Source organism: Puntigrus tetrazona, chromosome 5 (genome assembly GCF_018831695.1).
Source record: "Puntigrus tetrazona isolate hp1 chromosome 5, ASM1883169v1, whole genome shotgun sequence".
NCBI classification, from domain to species: Eukaryota; Metazoa; Chordata; class Actinopteri; order Cypriniformes; family Cyprinidae; genus Puntigrus; species Puntigrus tetrazona.
In genome coordinates, this window is record NC_056703.1 from 24,506,710 (window position 1) to 24,529,653 (window position 22,944).

A 22,944-nucleotide genomic window follows, 5' to 3' on the forward strand; every position below is an offset into this window, starting at 1 on the left:
CCAGTTCTAAGGCCCCTTATTCACAACACACACAGATATAATCACAGTTTATATTAAAATAATCTTGGCAAAATTCAACTGGTTTTGTTAATACTGTGTTTGTGTGTGTGTAGAATATCTGTATTAACACTAATCCTCAAATCTGTAGATATTGTCAACAAGACATTATTGGATTTAGTATTTGGAACATTTCATTAAAATATTATATATATAAAAAAAATGCCTATTTGAAATACAAATTATTGTTTACAAAAATGACATTGTACAGACCAATCATACCTCCGTTCAAGAATAACATGTAATTATCACACTTGCTAGTGCAAGGATCTCTTTGGCTGTTACTCATACTTAGTGCTAGGTAAGCCTTGTCCTACATGGTTTGTGGTACAGACGTAAATGATGCTATGACACAAATGAGTGTGCTGTTGTGACTTACAATTTTCCCCTCATAAATTATAAAATGACCAAGCCATATCTGAAGGCCAATAGAGTGGCCATTTTTGACTGACCAAGTCACATAAGGAAGCATCCTTACTGAATACCTTGCTAATACTCGTTTGCACATATAAGCGTCACTTATTTTTTGCATTATTTCATTTTCTAAAAGTATCCTGACATCATTCTGTGCCTTGGTGGACTAAGGAGTGCATTACTTGTAATTTTCTCTTGGCATCAAGAAAAACAAGAAGCTCGTCACAATGAGTAAATAGTCATTACTTTATTATAATAATGATTACTTTAACAGCATGACACTTGGCGCATAGATTTTCTTACTTGACTTTGCCCTCAGCTGCTGATGATCCAAATGGTTCTGAAGAAGTGAACTTTGACTCTTCTAGTGACACACATTTTTTAGCTTCTGGCAATGTCTTCAGGTATTTTGCAATAAGATAAAAACAAATGGAGACTTTACTGAAGTCTCCTCCCACTCTGATTTTTCTCAAGAAACAAAATGACCTTACAATAATATTTTATGTCTACTTTAGAGCTTCTTAGAAGACGTCTTAACAATGTTTCACACTATTTAGATACATGCAAGATATAAAAAACTGCAATCAAAAATTTGAATGCAAATATTTTCAACATACTTTCATAGCACACTTTACAGTCGTGTGAACTCAGACACAGTGTCACTCAAAGGTTAGGTTGAGGGGTGGACCTCCATGTTTGTGTTGAGTTTGCCAGATCTCATGAGATTGGGTTGAATGTTTCTCATCAGTTTTGTAGGTCAGTGTGTAGAAATAATTCATATTTTTAATGAACAATCATATTTCTCAGATTCTTCAATTACGAAGGACCAAATTTTAAGCAAATATTGATTAAGGTTTATGAGCGTTTTATCTTTTTTTCTCTGATCTTTCCAAAGTTTCTGTGAGAAATCATATCGTAGTCTACTGTGTGAACCGTTTATGTTCTTTCTCTGGAGAGAAGTTCACTAGATGACCAGTGAAAGCAGGATCCAGATTAAGGCCATCTTTAGTCACTTCCGTAAACTATCACAGAACTGGAACCAGACAACATCAAAATCTTCCACCTCTTTCCACTGAAAGCATCAGCTCATTGTCAATCATTATGCAGGATTTCACGCATCTTTGTAAACAGAAAAAATAACATAAATCAAGGAAAATAAAAGTCCTGTGACAGTCAGCGTCCCAGCAGTCAAAACGTAGCTGCACCATGAGCATCAGATTTATCTAGCTTTTACTTGCCACCACTATGCTGTGTGTTGTGTGTGGCTGCAGGGCATTGTTATGCAATTAATAAGATGTTCTGTGTGGTTTTGTTGCATGTTGCTTTGCATTTATTTAGCATTCTGGGTAGTTGCTCTGTTCTTCACATGGTTGCTTGGTCAGTAAAAAGAGCCCAGTCTATTTAGGTCTTGTTTCATCGTCCACCATATGGTTGATTTCTTCAGAATGATTGGTGTGGCATATAAGTTAATTGCCAAAGTTTAGTTATGAGTTAAAAAAAAATAAAAAATGAGCCTGAGCAATAGTAATAATGATGCATGCCTTATTTCGAAACCAGCCTGTTTTTTTTTAAACAGTTATCTGGTTTGATCGCTGCAAGACTGGTACGCTGGAAAATGTTTACCTAGTAAGGGAAAGCAAACATAGTTGACTGTCATGTGTTCTGTGTTGTTCTAAGCAGGAGAAATGTGTTGATACAGTTGCTCTGTCTTAGCGGTCTCCAGCCTTCAAAGGCCTTGCCTGTTCCTTGAACAGTTTGTTCAAAAGTCAATCAAAGAGCACAGCACTGGGAAAAAGCGGGTAAGGGAGGAAGAAAAACTTAATTACTACATATTCAACCCCAGCTTTCCCTCTTTTCTTCCTTTCCTTTTCCATCTTGGCACTCAAAGCTGTGGCTCTTGCCAAATACAGCTAATGTGTGTGAAGCATGAATGGTCACACAGTGCAGAGTCTTGCCGTGCACTTAATATAGCTGTTCTCCCCATAAATGACTAATTTCCTCTGACAAACTCTAGTGCGCTTTGCCTTTCTGTTTTCTCGACATGCATGCTGAATGCCGAGTGACTCGGTGATGTCATTGCTGCTCCACCCAGCGTCCCTTTTCTTGCAGTTCTGGCAGGAGAAACCGGTTTTACTGCAATATTATATAATTCTGTGGTCACATCATTCAAGAATGCATAAAGAGGGTTGACTGGGGGGGACATGAGCTAATGATGGTATAACCTCTGAATACACCCTGAATAAATAAAAGCTGCAGGACATTCATTTCACCAAACGAAATAATCTCATTCATGCTAAGCAAATATTGCAGTCGCTTACACAAACGTTAACATGTGACATAAAAATGTATCAAGGCATTTCCTTATCTACAGAATAGATTTTAATTTTAAGACTATGCCTCATGCTTGCCTCATGTTCTTCATAGATTGACACGTGGCTCTCTTGAGAGGGGTTTGAAGCCTGGTTTGGTATCTAAAAAGCACCATAGTGCCACCTAGAGGTTGTGTTTTGAAAATGATTACATAAACCCATTTTGAGGGGACATGATAACTTTAAAAACATATATTTTTATTATACAAAAAAAAACAGCTATTCAAATATATTAAAAGCCAACAATTTATGTTAAATACTACACATCTTCCTGAACGTTTTTCATATAAGAAGCATAAAAGTTGATGAGACATTGGGCATCTTTTTGAGAAATGCAAAGGCATCATTGCTCATTGTATTATTAGCCAAAGGCCTTTACGCACCAACACTATGCCTTTAAGAAATCAAACTGTTATGTAAAAGACTGTATTGAAAAAATAATCATGTCATCCCACTGTTTCTCAACTGAGAGCACACTGAGGATCTCCTAGGGCCATCCTAACTCTTCTATATTTACTGTATTTAATTTCCATGTCTTTCAGTGCATTCCCATGCATTTTACATCTTCAGATAATTTAAGATAAGAAGAAAACTGCAAATGTCTTCCTGCGCAAAACCTTAATGCAAATCTAAAAGGCCACTGCTCATGGCAACAAATGCAGGAGCCAATTACAGACATTACCGGGACAGTCTGTTCACTTGACCTTTTTTGTGGAGAACATTATAGAAATATATGAGCAGGACAACAGCGATGCGAAGGTCATGGCAAATTACGTACTCTTTTAACGTCATGACTTCCATCTGGAGCACACTCAACACACGATTCACCTTATAAAAAGTCATATAAAAAACTTTTTTGTTTTAAATGATTTGGCAGTTAGAATGTGGACGGAAGGTTTAAGTAGGCCTACCTTTTAAACTGATTAGACTTCAGCTAATACCTGTACCATGATCTTGCACTATGTTTAGAAACCTGACTGTCGAAACTATAAATTAGTCCAAAGGTCATTTATAAAGAAATTTTAAATAAATGAACAAATACAATAGATAATTCATAGCCTAATAAATATTTGGCATGACATACATCTTATAAAGTCATCACAGCAGTGCTGTGATTTAAGCCAACAGCTGGATTGTGAGCATGCTTTTATACAAAGGTTTGATAAACAAAAGAAGTGACTTACATTTACACACAACTTTTTGAACACAGAGAACACAGACAAACCAATTGAAAGATGTTTTGGAATTTTTATATTGAATTCTTAATAACAACGTAAACGAGCAAATTAATTCATTCATTTAGAAAAATGTGAGCCACTCAAAAATACAATTCAACTCTTCTCTAACTCATGCAAAAAGTAAATTAACATAATAGTAGTGTTGTGTAATAGCACAACACTATTATTTAAGGGCATATAATTGTTAATTAAAGGTTCACTTTACATAAAACTTAATTAGAAACATATTTTATGTATAACATAAATAGTAATAGAATATATGAAAGGTAAATATTGTTTTGTCTTGCTGAGGTTCTGCTAATCCATTTTGCTAAACGGTACACGGAGCGTGACTTTTATTTTGAAAAGCGTCACAGATGGAAGCCATTTATAGGGAAACGTTCACGTCACTTGAACTACCACCTCACTTCATAATGTAGCTGCTAGCTAGTGAAAACAGATTTTTATTAAATATGTATTTCGAAAATCAACGGTTTTTATTTGAGGCTTCGGCGTTGTGGGTCGGCGGTACATGAGCGATTTTAGCACTACCAAAGAGCCTTCAGTTGTTCGGTTATTATCGTTTTCAGCTGTCTAAACAGGCTAGCATAGAAAGACATATCACAGCTTTTGTTTATCAGCGATGAGTTTCCAAATGGAACACCAGTGAAACACTATAACACTCACAAAGACATAAAAACGGATACATAAGAAGTATGGATGAAAAATATAGTAGTAATGTCATCTCAGGTGGGAAGCTGGGACGAGTTGAGGTTCCAAATGCCAGGTAAGTCAAGATTCTGTAAATATCATCATAAATATTTCTAAACAGCAAGTACTGTGTTACACTGATGTTATGAGGCAGGGATACCAGTTCACTTTGATCAATATTATAGCACTGTCCTGTATGGTAACTGTTTTTATACGCCAAGTTACCTCAAAGATAGCGTGACTGTACCATCAGAATGTAGTGTTTCCTGGATTACGTTTACAGTAACGTCACTTACTTTATCTATATAAATACATATTAAGGTTGTGCGCTATTGACAAAAGAAATTCGGTGATTTTATTAATAACGGCCGTTAGATTAGTTTGTTAACGTACTGATATCTTAATGACTGCTGACTCTTAAAGTTTTTGATATTTCTTCATGGTATGCGTGTTGGTAAATTCACACTGATTGAAATTTTTACAGATGTTTACATTTTATGGGCATGTTAAATTTTCTAATGATTATATATCAAATAATAAAAGATACTCTAAATGTAAACATTTCCATTTACTGAATGCAATTGTCACACAACTGTGTGTGAACGTAACCGTATTAAGATCTCAAATACAGGATTGACAGCCGTGGCCTTTCAGAGGATTATTCAGAGTGTCATGATGATGTTAGTGTACAAAGTCAGTGGTATGCTGCTGTTTTTGTGCCGTTTCTGTGGTAATACTGTTGACGTTTTTGGTAAAAGCTGCACAATTTTGTTTGTCTGTTTTTATCTTTCTTTTTTAACTAAATGTCTTGGTTTTTTTGGTTTTTTCCAGACTGACCCGATACATAGTATTACTCTACTTTACCAAGCTGCTGAAGGCTTTTGGGATATTTGAGTCATATGATCTCCTCAAAGTTGTGCACATTGTACAGTTTCTTTTTATTTTGAAAATGGGGTAAGCGATGACACCACATAATGAATATGTTAAAGAACGTAAATGTCCTGATTGTTTATTCATGGTATTTGGTCATTTAAAAAACCTCATCTTTTCTGCTTAGGTGTGCGATGATACTGGTTTTCTTTCAAAAGCCGTTTTCATCTGGAAAAATGATCCCCAAGAGACAGGTAGAATGCACTTCTCATTCTGTGTTAATTAAGTTAAGGGTTAGTTCAGTCAAATGTATATGTTGTCATCATTTAGCTCTTCCTTCATCTCTGAATTACAAGTGAAAATGCTTTCATACTTTTAGTCAATCCATTTAAAGTACACAAAACCCAAACATTTACACATTAAAAAGTACAAAATACATCATAAGATGTAGAGTATAAACCAAGTCGTATGAATAAATATGATCACTTTGCATGATGAAATGATTAAATGAGAGCTTTAATATTCATATAGCGCACCATACTTGATTGACGTACAAGAATAAATTATATTCGTGCAGTTTTAAAAAGTGTATAAAACACTAAGCACGCACATTTAACATGTTCCATTTTACATGTTCTGAGTGATAAATCTCACTTAAATCCTTTCTCACTTGCATTTTCCTTTTTTTTAAATAACAGCAGCACTTTTCAAATGTGCTATATAAATGTGATTGATTGGGATTTCTTTCACAGTGTTACAAAAAGTGTCCGTTTTGGTTGTTCCAAAGAAGAAAAATATCATGAAATACCTTCCTCAGCCTCTGAAAAAGCTTTTCATGTTTCATGCGGATTTTGTACTTCTGATTTCAGTGGATTAAAATCCTCAAGCACGCTGTCATGAGCTGTGTCATCTCCCTGTTGGGTTTCTTTGGGTTGACACTCTGTGGACCACTCAGGTACGTCTTTATGCTAAATATATTTTTCCTCCCTCTGTTCTGTTGGACTAAACGCATGCGATTTCTTTCAGGACCCTTTTGCTGTTTGAGCACAGTGATGTGGTGGTGATCTCTCTCCTCAGTGTTCTCTTCACCAGCTCTGGAGGAGGGCCTTCTAAGGTCAGAACCTTCACAAAATCATTAGCTTATATCAGAACAATCAACTGGAAACTTATGTCAGCACCTAACCTCATTAAATGTAAATCTTATAAAGTGATTCATATGTTCCAGCTCACACACTTTTTTCCTTTTTTCTTTCTTTTTTCTTTTTTTACAGACAAGGGGTGCTGCTTTCTTTATAATTGCTGTGATCTGCCTTTTGCTCTTTGATAATGATGATCTCATGGCAAAGATGGCAGAGCATCGTATCTTTTAAGGACCTTGAAATTGTTACATCAAGGTGAAATGTGTAATTTTATGACACCATGCAGGCAAAATATCAAAATTAATAGTTGTTTTTAGATTAAAATGAAAGTTATTTCAGAGCTCAAACAAGTTGGGTAACAATCCTCTCTAGTCTTGGTTCAATACACGATACTGATCTCACGGTACATTGCTTTCATAATACTTTTCAAACCAAGCCAATATAGAGTTAAAGTGGTTCCTTTTAAAGTATTACTATATATAAGATAACAACATTACACCAAGGGTGAATATGCCTGCATCCTGGTCTTTCGTCCAAAGGGACTTCACACAATATAGAGAGAGTGACGCTTCACAGTATATACGGTTGCATTTTTGTGTTGCATTACATTGTTACACCTCTACTATTTTGCAGTTTTGATTTATGTGGTATTATTTACACTGTATACTCCTTAACTCTCCATTTCCTACAGCCGAGGGACACCATGACAGTGCTCTTACCCATGCACTGTACACAGGAATTGCATTTTTAGGTGTGGCGGACCACAAGGTGTTTTTTTTTCTATCACTATTTTTAAGCTTGTGTTTTGTCATTGTTTACTGTAGTGCAGACTCATTTACTGATATTTGCTCAGATGAAGAATCAGCAAGATGATATGGTGATGAACTGTTATTTTCTGAGCAGGGTGGAGTGGTTCTTCTGGTTCTAGCTCTGTGCCTGAAGGTGGCCTTTAACACGGCATCTAGAAAATTATCGGTGGAGATTGGGGGCGCGAAACGTCTATATGCATTATCTAACCTGGTGTCCGCTGTAGTCCTACTGCCCTGGGTCATAGTGCTGTCTGCAACCACTGAGGTAAGGACCACCAGAAGCTTTCTTTATAATCCATTGGTTCTCTGCGTGGTGGTAGGGCTGGGCGATATATATTGCATGCTGTAGTCATAAGCATGTAGTCAGTAAAGCTGGTTTCTTGATTAGCTGTAAATCTAATAAAACTGCCAGGGAAACTGAAAGCGATATTGCGTAGCTTTGTCGGTGATCTACGGCTCTGTGAAGTAATTGCTGTTTCGCTTGAAAACAGGTGATTTGGCTCTAATCAAGGAACCGGCTTTACTGACTAGAAGCCCATGACTATAGAATGCGATATATCACCCAGACCTACGTGGTAGGATAAGTGTGATGACCAACATACTGGACAGAAAATGTCCAATTAAAATGAGTCTTATCATTATTGTTCCAAGGAAGTAATTTCCCGCTTGTTACAAAGCCTTTTATTAGACAAATTTGTTTATGCCACTGTGAGCATTTTCAGACAGTACTATAAATTGTGGATGTTTTCAAAAATAAAAATTCTCAGAGTAAGGTGGAATCCTGGTCTGGCCTCATCTTGCCGTTCGCAATGATCATCTTCTCTGTGATGATACTGGACTTTTACGTGGAGTCCATCTGCACAGCAAAGCTGGAGACCTCACGCTGCGCACGATATGGCTCCATCTTCTTGTTTCTCAGTGGCTTGCTGCTGGCAAACTTCTGGACCCACCCGCTCACCCACCAGCTCAGAGCCATTAGTAAGAGCAGCACTGTCCAGCAGAGTAGCACTGAGCATGTGCTGTCTGGTGGAGTGCTAGTCAGTGCCTGCTTCTTCATCATGGGTAAGTCAATATCTCTTAATGTACAGAATTTCTCCCATCATCTGAGTTTGTGCTGCAAAAATTGAAGTAAACATTCTTATAACAGTGATGTGAGTGTTAAATCGTTTACACACATTCACGATACTTTTTCCGAACTGAATTAACCATTTGATCTTTTCAGCTGACAGCATTCTGTCAGCCCCGTCTTCAAAGGGTCAGAAAGGAACATTGGTGGGCTATTCACCTGAAGGAACTCCTCTGTACAACTTCATGGGAGATGCGCTCCAGCACACATCCCAGTCTCTGCCTCGCTTCATCAAAGAATCGCTTAAACAGATCCTGGAGGAATATGATTCACGGCAGATCTTCTACTTTCTGTGTCTCAACCTGGTACGTTAGCTCATGTTTTTATTTAGTGTAGGAGACACTCAGCTGAAGTCATTTAATGTTGAATATTTTTATTTCTTTAAAACAAGTCATATTTATAGGACATTATTGTATGATTCAAATGTATTAGCCTACAGAGCATTGTGGATCTGAAATGTATGAAACTGTCTATCAGCTTTAACTTGCACAGATTTAATTAATGACCTATTTTAATACCGGTTCAGGCCTTCACATTTGTGGAGCTCTTCTATGGTGTGTGGACCAACAGTCTGGGGCTGATCTCTGATGGCTTCCACATGCTGTTTGACTGCTCGGCTTTGGTTCTGGGGTTGTTTGCTGCCCTCATGACCAGATGGAAAGCAACCAGGATATATTCTTATGGGTAAGGTTGTGCTAGAATTCCATAATAGCACTTATTTGTAACCAATTAGACTTTTATCTTGTGGGCGATACCATAGACTCAAAGGTGCAACTACATTTACTATTGCTCTGTGAAATTTCACATACAAAATCATTAAAAGTGACTTCTGGAAACTGAGCCGATTTTATAATACAAGCAATTGTAGACTTTTTTTAAATGGTTACACAGAATATTGAAATGAATGAGGATCACCACATTAGGGCGGGGAATATATCGCATTTGTTTTAATGCTGTACACCACCAAAAATTCTGTGAAATTTGTGCAAAATCTGCAGACTTGCTATGACCTTCTGCAACTAGTACAGACTCGGGGCAAAACAGCTTTGTTTATTGTGTAGAGGATATTATATTGAAGGAGTACGAGAATAGATAGTAATAAAGACTCCTCCTAGGCACCTAGAACACGTCAGCAACCGCACTGTAATGTGCTCAAACCCTCTCAGAACACTTAGCAGTAGCAGAGGTAACCACACTGTGGGGTTTTGGATCACTTTAGGATCATAAAAAATATTTGCCATCAACCATTTTTTTTTTATGTTCTGTGAACCCTTGAGCGGTAGTTGACTGTGTGCATCTACAGAAGCAAGTTGTAGCATTTATATCTTTAAATATTCATTGATTATTATAGTGAATGACTTCACCTTGACTGTAACAAAATAGCAGACACGTCAACATATCTGGAGCGGTCGAATAAGTAATCTATAAATATATATGGTCGTGACTGTTTAATGTATGCACAAGGAAGTGGTAGTTCTGATTCTGATCTTTACAATGAATTTAGTTCACATATCAGCATGAAAGATTCGTTAACAAATTATTCTGAATCAGAAATTGTCCAGTAATCATGTTTGATGGAAACTCATTGGTGCAGGAATGACTGAACGTGACGACTGTGTTTCAGGTATGGTCGTGTGGAGATCCTCTCTGGGTTTATCAATGGCCTGTTCCTCATGGTCATAGCTTTTTTTGTGTTTGTGGAGTCCGTCACCAGACTCATCGATCCACCAAACATCAACACAGACATGTTAACAGTATGTACAGCTAACCTCCAAGAAGATGTTGTTGCCAGGATTGACAAAGATATTGCTGAGTTGCATAAATGGATTTTATTCGAAGTTCAACAAACAAAAATGAGACAAAGTAAAGTTTCTAATGTGAAGCCACCTCATGCTTATGCATGTTTTTAATCCATTTGTTCCAATAAAGCCGGTGTCGGTTGGCGGACTCATCGTTAATCTGGTGGGCATCTGTGCCTTCAGTCATGCACACTCCCACGGGGCCTCCAAAGGTAGCTGCTCCGGACATGACCACGGCCACTCACACCATGGGCACGGGCACGGGCATGGAAGTGCAGAACACAGCCATGGAGGACATGGACATAGTCATGGAGGCCACGGCCACTCTCACGGCCACGGGCATTCCCATGGGTCTGCTGGAGGGGGAATGAATGCTAATATGCGAGGTGGGTCTTACATACATGATGAGTTACGTCCATCCAGATATCAGAAGTCTAATATGAAAATTGTTTATTAATCCTGTTGATTTTCTGACATTTGGGAATGACATTTCCCATTTCCTGTTTGCAGGAGTGTTTCTACATGTGCTTGCTGACACGCTGGGCAGTGTTGGTGTGATTATATCCACTATTCTCATCAGACAGTTTGGATGGCTGATTGCAGATCCCATTTGTTCGCTTTTTATTGCCACATTAATTTTCCTCAGTGTCATTCCTTTAATAAAGGATGCCTGTGAGGTTCTTCTCCTGAGAACACCACCTCAGCATGAAAAGGAGTTTAACTTTGCACTCGAAAAGGTATAAATAAAAGAAAACTCTAAAATGCACTACCGGTCAAAACTCTGTGAAAAAAATTCTGTGAAATGGTATTGCAATTCAAAATAATTGTTTTCTATTGTAGTATATTTTAAAATGACATTGATTCCTGTGATGGCAAAGCAGCCTTTACTTCAGACTTGACTAATATTATCAGTTTTGAAATCAGAAATCCTTATTCTGCCGTTCATTACATATTATGTAATGCTAGCTTGTCTGTCACAGATTCAGAAAATCGAAGGAGTTTTATCCTACCGTGATCCACACTTCTGGAGACATTCCGCCAGTGTCATTGCTGGAACCATCCATCTCCAGCTCATGTCTGATGTAGTGGAACAGCGTGTTATTCAGCAGGTATACATTGCATCCTTAACATTGTCTGTTTACATACACTGCAATTGTTTGGGCTTACATTACCATTTTGCCATGGATTAGACATTTATTCCGAGGAAATGTTCCTTTCCTTTTTATTTTATTATATATAATACTTAGAATTAATGACTTTTGTTCTGTTATTTTTGTGGACAAAAATATCTGACCAATTCCTATTGTTTCGACTGAAATTCTTCTCAGGTGTCTGCCGTGTTAAAAGATGCCGGTGTTAATAATCTGACTATTCAGTTGGAAAAAGAAGCCTACTTCCAGCACATGTCAGGTCTAAGCACCGGATTCCACGAAGTTCTAACTATGACACAACAGATGGAGTCCATGAAATATTATAAAGATGGCACATGTATCATGTAAACTGCTTTTTTTTAGCACATAAATATTCAGAAATAAACTGATTGAAGTTGTAATTTTACTCTCCTCTTTTTTTTCTTTTAAATGGACTTATTTTATAACATCTTCGACAGTCTTGTTCCTTACTGTTACAAACACAATAAAATATTATATTACGAACACAAATTTGCTTTTCTTTTTTTTATGAAAATTAAAATTTTATATTGCATTCTAGTCGCATTCCAATTATTTCTATTGTTTTTATTTTTACATTATACATAACTATAAAATTGAATTTAATTCAAAAGTTTCATATCGGAGATAAAAGTAGAAACAAAAACCTTCCATAATACCCATTTATTTTAGGGTCTTGGTAACCAAAGGCATTAGGACATCACTCGTTATCACAATATTCTAATAGCATGAAGCAAACTCTGTCTGACACTGTCTAAAAACCCCACAATATACTATAATGAGATGAATACACATTGTTTTATCAGCCACATTTTGTAGTTTACAGGGCTCCAAGTATTAAAATAATACATGACAAATGAACTGGTCAGAAAGCTAAATGTCCATGTTTATCAGTCTAATGTGCAACAACATATGAACAGTTATAGTCAATAAAGTGTTTCAGTATAAGCTAAATAGAGTTTGTGTGCAGTTATTTATTAGGTGCATGCAAATTGTATTCTATTAGTAATAGTAGCAAATAGTATATTCACAACAGCAAATTATATTCTTAATAGAATCTTAAGAGTGGTAATAAGTATCAAGTAGAACAAACATAAGAGAAGTATAAATTGGGTTCTCAAGTGAGCTATTTCGGCAGTGAAGGTGCAGTCACGCTCTCCATATCAAAAGATGGCAGTGGAAAGCACACCAGCTCTTAGTACACTACAAGAAGAACGCGTACTACTGCGTCCCCGCCCCTGGGCGTCACGTGCACATTAGTTGTCCTGGAAACGCATTGATAGCAGCTGCGACTGAGCCAATCATATCTCAGTGATTTTCGAACCCAGCGAATCACGTTCGAAAGAGCGACAATTTAAACCACGGTGTAGAAATAGTGTTACATCTAGCTCGCTTGAGTACAATCAACCAGTTTGTTCATCGAGACGCAGCGATAAGCTTCCAAAGAAATAATGGCTCTCCGTGTCACAAGGGTAAGTTGTTTTTAAGAATGGTTTTGTGTGTTTGCGTTTAACGCGATGCATTTCTTCCGTGAAGTGCTTTGCGGATTTTAATCGGTGTAATCCCGGAAATGTGTTGCCTATCGCGTACGTTAATATGGCTTGTTTGTTATAGTTCATTACCTGTAACTCGAACGTTATTTTTGTACGTACTTTGTATAAACGTACGTGTCTAAATGGCATGTTTTTCTCGTGTTTCGTTTGCTAGTGTAGTTTCCGTCCTCGTGTAGGTGCGAGCTCAAGACTAAGCACTTCTAAGAATTCAAACATGGCTCCACTAAATCTTAAATGGCGAATTTGTGATCGGTTAAATCAACTTCCTCTGCGCAAGACTGACTTGTGGTCCTCTTTTTGCAGAACACACGCCTGGCCAGCAGCGAGAATCAGAGCGCTCTGCCCGGAAAAGCAGCTGTAGCCAACAAGCCCGGACTCCGACCCCGGGCTGCGCTGGGGGAGATCGGCAACAATCCCCAGACACGACAGGCTTTGAGGAAGAAGGTACACGCTCTGTCTCTTCAAGGCAAAAGAGACTTGACTTGTGACTTGTCTAACCCATGTCGTTGTGCTCTTGAAGCAGGAGGTGAAGGTTGCACCCAAGGTGGAGGTTGTGGCTGAGAAGGCGCCTGTGGTTCAGCAGCCCAAAAAGGATTCCCCTAAAATTCAACCTGATGTTCAGGTGAGGAGCAGATGCACTGACTCTTCTGTAACGTGTTAATGTTGACCCATTGTTTGCTACTTTACAACTGACTTGTGATCTGGGGTCTCATTCGTGGTTTCAGGCCATTTTTTTTTAAGTGGTGTATCTGTACTCAAGCCTTCTAGCATATTGCAATGGGTAGGACTAGTACATATTTCAAGGCGTGTACAGACTTTAAACTCGGCTTCTAGTGCCCAAAGTTCCTTGTTTTTTAGTACTCTAAAACTGCAGCAGTTCACTCAAACTGCAAACCAGTCACAAAACAAAATGGTAGTCAAACTAAACAGTTACTGGTAAGTCTGCTTTTTATTAGAATGAACTGCTTCAAGTGTCATCCTCCATGTCACTGGGAAAACCTGCTCACTGTAGTTCTACTGTAAACCAGCAGGGGTCAATGGCTGCTCTTGTGGTGCTACACTGTTTAAAACAAGTTTTTACCTTTTTTGCATGAGGATTAACTTGTGTTCTGTTGCAGCTTGTGTCTGAGCCCTCATCTCCTGTTCCCATGGAGACCTCTGGCTGTGCTTCAGATGATCTGTGTCAGGCATTCTCTGATGTTCTGCTTAATATCAAGGATGTGGATGCAGATGACTATGATAATCCCATGCTCTGCAGTGAATACGTCAAGGACATCTACTTGTATCTACGCCAGCTTGAGGTTTGAAGAGAAATGCTGCTTCAGATTGTTCTGTCTTGGGCTTTTTCTGCAAGGTATTGAGGGTTTTCCACTTCTCTTGTAGACTGAGCAAGCAGTTAAGCCAAAATATCTTGACGGAAAGGAGGTTACGGGAAATATGCGTGCAATTCTTATTGACTGGCTTGTGCAAGTCCAAATTAAGTTCAGGCTGCTTCAGGAGACCATGTACATGACCGTTGCAATCATTGATCGCTTCCTTCAGGTGAGTCCTCGTTCTGTTTTGGGTCACCATCTAATATTGAGCACTTTTAATTTTGGCCTTATTTGTTCCTCAATCAGGATCATCCAGTTCCAAAGAAGCAGCTCCAGCTTGTTGGCGTAACAGCCATGTTCATTGCATCGAAGTATGAAGAGATGTACCCACCAGAGATTGCAGACTTCGCCTTTGTAACTGACCGTGCCTATACTACTGGTCAGATCCGGGAGATGGAGATGAAAATCCTCAGAGTCCTGAACTTCAGCTTTGGGAGACCCCTGCCTCTACAGTTCCTTAGGAGAGCCTCCAAGATTGGAGATGTAAGCTAGTTGGCCTGTCTGTTTCCAGTTCTATTAACTTGCATGGTTTCATAGCATTAACTCCCTTTATTTTGCAGGTTACCGCAGAGCATCACACACTGGCCAAGTACTTCCTGGAGCTCACCATGGTTGACTATGATATGGTCCACTTTCCTCCCTCCCAGGTGGCTAGCGCAGCTTATGCCCTTACACTGAAGGTGTTCAACTGTGGTGACTGGGTGAGTTGTTGGGTAACTTCTGTGGATTGGGGGAAAATCATGGGGTTTTTTTTTTTTTTTCCCTCCCCCTGACCATTTCCTGACATTTTGCAGACACCTACTCTTCAACACTATATGGGCTACACTGAAGACACGCTGGTTCCTGTGATGCAGCATATTGCCAAAAATGTTGTGAGGGTCAATGAGGGGCTTTCAAAGCATCTGGTAAGTGGATTTGGCCTGACCCAAAGCTGGACTGCTTGGCTCAAGTAGCTGTTTCTCATTCTTAATGCAACCCACTGAAGAGTGTGTTCTTCTCCAGGCTGTGAAGAACAAGTACTCCAGTCAGAAGCAGATGAGAATTGCCTCAATTTCTCAACTGAAGTCGTCATTGATCAAGGACCTGGCCAAGCAGATCTCATAGTGTGGGATTGTTGAAGAGACTTAAGCACTATGTGCTGCTTTGTAAAAATTGTAACTTATGCATGCTTTTACTTCTCTTTTTATCCTTTTTACAGATTTCATCTACACTGCCATTTGAGTAAAGAACCCTTTTTAAGATGATTCAAAGTGTTTATGCAACTGTACACTTTCAAATAAACATTTTAAACTCAAGCAGTGTCTTAATTACATTTTTAGTGGCTTTTGTAATGCCAATTTATCTAAACTCTCTAGCCTGTAAGTTCACCTTTCAGGTAACACTTGTTGGGCCCAGAAACTAGTCTCTGCAAGCAGTTCAACTGCAGACCATTTTTAGGCAGAGCGATACTTAAACACATTGCTGTTTAAATGTCAAGTGCTTAAACCTCCACTTAGCATGCTGTTTGTCAAGATCCTTAAGTGCAAGCTACTACATGATTTCAACTTCAGGTGAAAGGAACAATTTCCATAGTCCCCTTACTCGCCAGTAGGTGGCGACCTCTCACTTTCAATCGTGAGATGCTCTTCGCAGACGTAAACAAGGGGCTTTTTTTTTTTTTTTTTTTTTTTTTTTTTGGGTATATTAAAAACCCCTTATTGCCTTTAGGTCTTAAGTTTCCTCATTTTGCTCTTTCTATTTTAAAACTATTCAACCTACAGCTGACCTACCCGAGTCTCGTTATTGAATGAGCTATGAGAAACCTGCAATCTACATGGGGCTACATTCAACTTAAGTAGACTGATACTAAGTCCATATATACCTTTATTGCATGATCAAGTCTTTGTTGGAAGCCCTAAAAAGTTGTGTGTGTAATGCTATGAAGCAACTTAAGACCTATATGAACTTTTTTTTTTTTTTTTTTTTTTTTTTTTTTTGGTCTGGGTTTAAAAGAGCTAAGCATTTTCTTAATTGCTTTGATCTTAAATTATATTTTTGTGACTCGACACATCCCATTTAGACCTGTGAGCATGTTATTCATACCAGATTTAGTATCCTGTGTTTTGGCCCAAAAGTAAATTTTGCATAATTAAATGCACATGGCAAAATTGAGTTGTTTCTCTGTCAAAATTAAAACGTAAATCAAATCATTAGTTTGGCCAAATGATGTCGCAAATCAATTGTATTACAAATCCTTACAAACTTGCCCTGGCCGTACGTTTATGAAAAATACCCTTGTTCCTAAAACTAAGTAAAATCTACCATCTTTATATAGCTAGCTGTCTTGGATTTTTTGGCTCAAAACCACATAGGTGCTTAGATAAAACATTACACATGGCAAACAGCGTATGGCCGCTCATCAACATCTCCCCTATTCAGACCCTAGGATGTGCGCAGCTGTTACTTCCCCTATTGACTATAATGCTTCGTTCTTTGAGAGGGAAGGGCTTATCTCCTTTGCTCCACCCTCAGTGGTTGTGCTCCTCTGGGACGGGTGATAATGAGTCTCAGTTTCTCTGGCAGGCTGCGCTGGTAAATGCAGGTCTGGGCTGAGAACTCATACTTGCACGCTGAGGTCATGACTGGCCAGTGAGATCGGTTTACAAGACGGATTCCTCGTGAAAAGAAGAGCCATAGGGCTGCAGTTCAACAATTTAGCTCTAAGACTAAAATTGATATCTTATTGTGCACCATTGTTTGTCTGCATTAAACTATCCCAAAGCAAAGAGAACATATAAAGGAAATTCGCACAAGCACTCGAAGTAATTGTGAATTTTGTATCTCTCTGTCTGACTGGATGTTTCAAAAATACAGCTTTGCTTTTCAAAACTGTGACATGTTCATTTCATGTAATTGTGACTTTTTAAGACTCTTAAACAGAAAAACGAAAAAATGGATTAAGAAAGGGATTTCTTTTCAGTGAACAAGAAAACGCAGTCTCCAGGTGAGATTGATTACCTGTGCCTCTTTTCTCTCAATCTATAAACAGACCTCAGGAACCCATTTGAATGAGGTGCTGACACAACCATGTGGAGCGGACGGAGAGACACTAATAAGAGCACAGCTGGCATCTGGGCCGCAGTCTCTCAGAGCCTGGAACTCCATGCATAAATAAACACAGAGGCATTCATTTTCACAATTTATAGATTTTCAAGTAAAAGCCCAATGTTCTTCCTGAACTTTACAGACCTCTGCTGTTCGATGGCACATGAATGGAATAAAGTGTTCTTTTGTGTCCAAGCCTCAGTTTTTGGTTCCATTCGGGTGTCAACAGACATTAAGACTGCTGTGTTCAAAAGACTCGTGACTGTGCAAAAAGTACAATTTGAACTTTAATATTTATTTATGTATTATGTATAACATTCTACTCCACTGCGCCAGATAATATGTAGAAACCAGCCACAGGCGGCAAAGTATCAGTTAGTCCACTAACGAAACAACTAGTCGGCAGAGCTGTTGGTGCCCAAAATGAGTCAAGACGTTGACCAAGAGAAGAGCAGAGTTAAAATTAAAAAAACATAAACATAAGAACATAACACGAGGATGCTTCAGAACACTGGGTGTCAGTTACTTGTCGTGCGCTGTTAAAGATAGTGCAGGCTACCGAGGTGTGCGTTTACTTTATCAGACCTTTTCACTTGCCAGATGATAAAAGAGAGTGAAAGGTGGGCTTTTGATTTGAACCAGTATATAATCACCTAGCAACACCCAGAAGCAGCTGCGTAGCAACACGTATAACCGCCTTATCAACTGCACAGCAGCATCTTAGTGTCATGCACAAGAGAATAGCACTGCAACGTACATGATTAACTGCGATTTGCCAACGTTAACTAGTTAACGAGTAAGCAGTTCCAAAACCTTCATCTGGGGGAAGGACAGCACTATAGACCTAAACGGGTGACTCTGCAATGACCTCATGGGGAGTTGTGCAATCACAGATGTATTGTTGAATCGTGGCTTGAATCATTTCGCTGAAATCTTTATATATAAACACAGATGTCTGGCACCTCTTCCTCAGTGTGAGTCGAGATGTATTCTAGATCAAAATGTATTTAGTATTAATGACTGCCAAAGCAAAAACAGAAAAGCAAAGTTCTCACAAATTCCTCTTGATATATTCATGATTGCTGAAAAGCAAAGTAGAGTTGTTGTTGTTGTTGTTTAAAACATTTTTCATCAATCTTTAGTAAGAAGCTTTTTCCGTTTGTGCGTTTACTTTGTAACCCTTTCTGTCCTGAGAGTCGTGTGCTATTTCCAACGCAATCTCATGGCAATTAGTAAACATTTTAAGGGCTGCCTAAAAATCATAAAACTCGATTTAGCAAAAATAAGACATTTTTGCTAAATTGTATGTTTATTTAATGGGTTGACAATATGATTGAATTCATGAATTCAAGAACGACCTTCCCCTAACCCCACCACGAAACCTCTCAGTCACTAGGGTCTAGGGTCTAGACAAATCAGAAAAAACTAACGTACAAGTGAGGTCTACAAATGAACCACCTCGGAAAATACGTTGCCATTGGCTGTTTCAGACATGATTCTCAGCATCAAAATAATTATTGTCTCCTATAAACGAAAGATCTATTCATTATTTATCAATGGATATTCTAATGCTGTCAGCGTGAATGCTGCAATCCATTAAATGATTTTCTGAAAGACGCGACTTAAGGTTTTGTTCTCATAAGCCATAAAAAATCGGTCTCGTTGTGAAACCCCCATCTCAAAATAGACACCATAATAAAATAATCAAATTTCCTCTCTACTGTATTTCGTTACTATACACCCCCATCGTCTTATTTTAGACATATGTGCCTCGAAACCTGATGCAGGAGCTTCTGTCTCTCAAACCAATGTGATTTAATTAAAGCAGTTCGAATAATACACCAAACTCAAATGAGCATGTCAAACGTTTGACAGATGGGTGCTAATCCAATTCGGTTATACCCCAGCCTTGACTTCATTTCCCAAAACGTCTTGTTTTCCCCTCACGCACGCAGCAGCAGCAGCAGCACTTATTGATTGAATTCAGTCAATAAAGGCTAGTTTCCTCTATTCTGATCCTAATGCACTTAGGGAGAAGGTCCCTGCCTGCATGAATGCTGCCAGGTTATAACAGAGCTGAATGCAGAGCACATAAATTATTCAGGAGCTGTGCTTCTGCCCAGGCCTCCATTAATGATGTCACCCAACCCCGTGGAGCCAGACACCGTCCCGTGACACTGCTGCTGTGGGGGTGCTGATCTATAGGACCCGGAGCCTGCTATAGCTTTTATAGTTATAGTCTTGTCAGGCGGGGTTTTTTTTACTTTTTTACTTTTTTGTAATCTATGGTTAGTTGTTGTGATTTGTCCTGGCTCAGTATTCGTAACGAAATGTGTATCACTCTATACTTTTGCACAACATATTACACAAAGAGCACCGTCGTTCAACAGATCTCGCAAGGAAGTCCGACTGTCAGATGGTAGCGTGAACAGTTAACAGAAGCAGAGCCGAATGAATTGTATCTGTCGGTCTGCTTGGAGTTCTGGGAAGTCAGCTGAAAGTATTCTTCTTGGACATGGAAAATCAACATAGAAAAGACTAATATTTTGCCAGGAGCTTTTGCCACTGAATCAGAGGGCTCCTGGATCGCCAGGCAGATATTAAGAGCTCAGAACCTCCAAATTATTGGCTTGAGCAGTGATCCGTGTTCTTGTTCTTTATAATCACCGGGAAACCCTGGAAAATCTTTTGCGTTGTTCCGTTTTATGTGCATCCCGCATGGAGTCTATCCCAGTGGTTTATTAAAAATGTAACAATTTCTGTTGATTGCTTAAGTCTCGTTGTCTTTCATACAGTTCAAATGAGCTGCAACCTGCACAGCAAATCAGAAAAGCCTGTTGAAACCCAAGCAGCCGTGGAGTACACAATGCTGATTTCATTTAGACAAACGCACCATTTTCTGTAGTGGTGTGTCCTTTTTAAAATTCATATAAGAAGGAATGTTAGTAAAATATTAGATAGATTAGAAGAAAATCTGGATATTCGATTGCAGGCTGTTGCTCAATACTGTGGCGCCATATGCCTAAGGAAGCTGTATAGATGGTGATGTTATTGTTTAATGGGTTTTAAATAGTGTTAGTACAATTACATTACAAATCAAGATCGTTTTAAACAGAGAACATGCTCATTTTAGTGAATTTAATCTCAAATGTATAGTTTGGTTTAGTTTTTTTTTTTATTTAGACCAAATACAGTGTTCGTCATTATAAATGAATATGTTTACAGTATCATTACAGCCTATATAGTGCCAGCATATCAGAAAGTTTCCACGTTGGGCACAGCTCTAAGCTGCTAAATATCAAAGTTATTGGTATGGCACAAAGCCATCCCAATTAGAATCATTTGCACTTAGTGTTCACTTAACATTAGCCGGATTTTAGCAATTGTTTATTATTGCTTTCCTAGAAAGTTCTACATTTTCCTTCAAGGAGACAGATGAATAACAGAAGAATAAAATGTTTCCAGATGTCAGATTTTCTGTTTTATACGGCAAAAAGGGTATAATTGCTTGAGAAATGTGGGGTCTTTTCCCACGTCATTTTCAGTTATTTTACATGCACTGGTATTTAGAATATCTCCATACACAAACCCTTGCTGTTATGGCATTCTTGTAAAGCAGTAATTTACTTTTAAACTCGCTTATTTATTCTAGGTGTTTTTTCTTCAACAAAGAAAATCTTCAGAGATTTCTTTCAGAGATCTGAGAATTTCACGCTGAGTTGTCAGAGACCTATTGCAAAACATACAAACATATGTATAAGCTAATACTATATATGCATCAATTGGAAGGATATTCCAGTTTTAGGGATTTAAGAGGCAAATGTAAAAATCCTCCTTCTTCTTTATATTAGACATGAATGTCCTTCTATCTTTAAAGAGCATCTGTTAGAACAGATGGATGTGTTAAACACACCGAAGCTAAACCATTTAGGCCGTACAACTAAGCAGCAGCATCTTTCATGATAAATTTCCAAGTGAACATTTTATTTGCATCTGACTTCATTTTGAAATTATCCAATTATTAGAAATTATTAGAAAAAGTGCCTGTTTATCTTCAGTGAACAACGCAAGTCTTCATACCCAAAGTAAGAATTTCCATCATCCACCACTCATTACTTATCTATTTTTATTGCACAATATATATATATGTATGACAGAAAAGTATGTTTTCTCTTAGTCGGCATGCTGAAGCTCCATTCCAAGTTGCCTGTTATCTCTTTTGCCGTCTGCATTTGACAGGATTAGCATTTTAGCCCAGTATGCAGATAAGGGTCACCCTCGTCTGCTCAATGGCAGACATTTTAATTAGAAAGATGCAGAAGGTTAATTCCCCTCTCAGTGAACCGCCTCACATTGAAGGTGAAGCACAATTCAAATGTTCTATCTGCTGTATTTGTTTCGGTTTAACCACAAGTAGCATTATTTAAAAAAAAAAAAGCCAAATATTGTGAAAATATTTTGCGGTTAATATAAAAAATGCGCTTCGTATGGTCACATGTAAATATCCAACCAGCAAGATTGGACTGAGTTTTGATTTAAATAATAAAAAAAGCAAAAATGTAAATAAAAGGATCACCAGACATAATATTCACATATTCTCTGAGTCCGAGGAGAACATTTTAAGGGTTATCATTTGTCCCTTTCAGACTGAAAGTGCAATTGTATACATTTTTCCATTCTTTAACCAAAGAGACTTTTTCTGACAAAATCCCAAAAGCCACGCAAAGGGTATAGCCTACTCCTTTTAAAACAAAGAGCACTTTCTGCCCTCCGTTGTCTAGTGTGGGATGTTGATGATCTGAAAAGTGAAAGCACATTTTACTGGCTGAGATCTAGAGCTACTGAACAACTAATACTGGCTGTTGTTGTTATTGTTGTTATTGTTAATGTGCCTTTCTTGTTATCCTGTACTAAACAACACCTCCCCCATGATATGTCCCGTGGCTTATTAATCAGTTGAAGAATTATATTCTTCACCTCCACTGTTGTGTTTGACCGCTAACAGGAAGACAGGAAGCGCGGATTAAACGGGTCACAAATCAACTAAAGAGTTGTAAGGGCTGGAGGAAAAGTAATTGGATGGACAGAAGCGTGGCACTAATCAAAGCCATAAGGTTAAAGTGGTTAGCCAAGAATGTGTGAGGGAAGGGAAAGTCTGAACAAATGCTGCCAAAAAGGATAATACTTTCCTTACAATGAGAAAATGACGTTGTATAGTTTGCTTCCCTTTTGTTCCCTATCAAAAGGTTTACTC

General features: G+C 38.3%; 2 protein-coding genes across 4 annotated transcripts; both read left to right on the top strand.

Annotated features, from left to right (window-relative positions):
* Nucleotides 1–4,439: 4,439 nt before the first annotated feature.
* slc30a5 (solute carrier family 30 member 5) lies at nt 4,440–12,172 on the top strand. 2 transcript variants are annotated; one of them, XM_043239767.1, is made up of 16 exons: nt 4,442–4,844; nt 5,600–5,722; nt 5,826–5,892; nt 6,508–6,593; nt 6,665–6,752; nt 6,910–6,997; nt 7,469–7,545; nt 7,681–7,851; nt 8,354–8,648; nt 8,809–9,017; nt 9,239–9,396; nt 10,337–10,466; nt 10,642–10,897; nt 11,022–11,248; nt 11,492–11,620; nt 11,840–12,172. In XM_043239767.1, the coding sequence occupies exons 1-16, from the start codon at nt 4,774–4,776 to the stop codon at nt 12,008–12,010; spliced, it is 2,346 nt and encodes a 781-aa protein (XP_043095702.1). In that variant the 5' UTR covers nt 4,442–4,773; the 3' UTR covers nt 12,011–12,172. The 2 variants fall into 2 exon arrangements, with proteins under 2 accessions (XP_043095703.1, XP_043095702.1); XM_043239768.1 differs by lacking the exons at nt 10,337–10,466; nt 11,492–11,620; nt 11,840–12,172 and having other exon boundaries at nt 4,440–4,844; nt 11,022–11,159.
* Nucleotides 12,173–12,994: 822 nt separating this feature from the next.
* Nucleotides 12,995–15,901, top strand: ccnb1 (cyclin B1). 2 transcript variants are annotated; one of them, XM_043239769.1, is made up of 9 exons: nt 12,995–13,152; nt 13,537–13,677; nt 13,754–13,855; nt 14,352–14,534; nt 14,617–14,775; nt 14,853–15,089; nt 15,167–15,307; nt 15,401–15,511; nt 15,609–15,901. In XM_043239769.1, the coding sequence occupies exons 1-9, from the start codon at nt 13,132–13,134 to the stop codon at nt 15,708–15,710; spliced, it is 1,197 nt and encodes a 398-aa protein (XP_043095704.1). In that variant the 5' UTR covers nt 12,995–13,131; the 3' UTR covers nt 15,711–15,901. The 2 variants fall into 2 exon arrangements, with proteins under 2 accessions (XP_043095704.1, XP_043095705.1); XM_043239770.1 differs by having other exon boundaries at nt 13,757–13,855.
* Nucleotides 15,902–22,944: the final 7,043 nt, after the last annotated feature.

Excerpts from the sequence above, each read along its gene's own strand:
- slc30a5 (XM_043239767.1), top strand. The coding sequence starts at position 4,774 with ATGGATGAAAAATATAGTAGTAATGTCATCTCAGGTGGGAAGCTGGGA. Across the intron at positions 10,898-11,021 it reads AATGAATGCTAATATGCGAG|GAGTGTTTCTACATGTGCTT; the intron begins GTGGGTCTTACA and ends TCCTGTTTGCAG. Across the intron at positions 11,621-11,839 it reads AACAGCGTGTTATTCAGCAG|GTGTCTGCCGTGTTAAAAGA; the intron begins GTATACATTGCA and ends AATTCTTCTCAG.
- ccnb1 (XM_043239769.1), top strand. The coding sequence starts at position 13,132 with ATGGCTCTCCGTGTCACAAGG. Across the intron at positions 15,308-15,400 it reads TGTTCAACTGTGGTGACTGG|ACACCTACTCTTCAACACTA; the intron begins GTGAGTTGTTGG and ends GACATTTTGCAG. Across the intron at positions 15,512-15,608 it reads AGGGGCTTTCAAAGCATCTG|GCTGTGAAGAACAAGTACTC; the intron begins GTAAGTGGATTT and ends GTTCTTCTCCAG.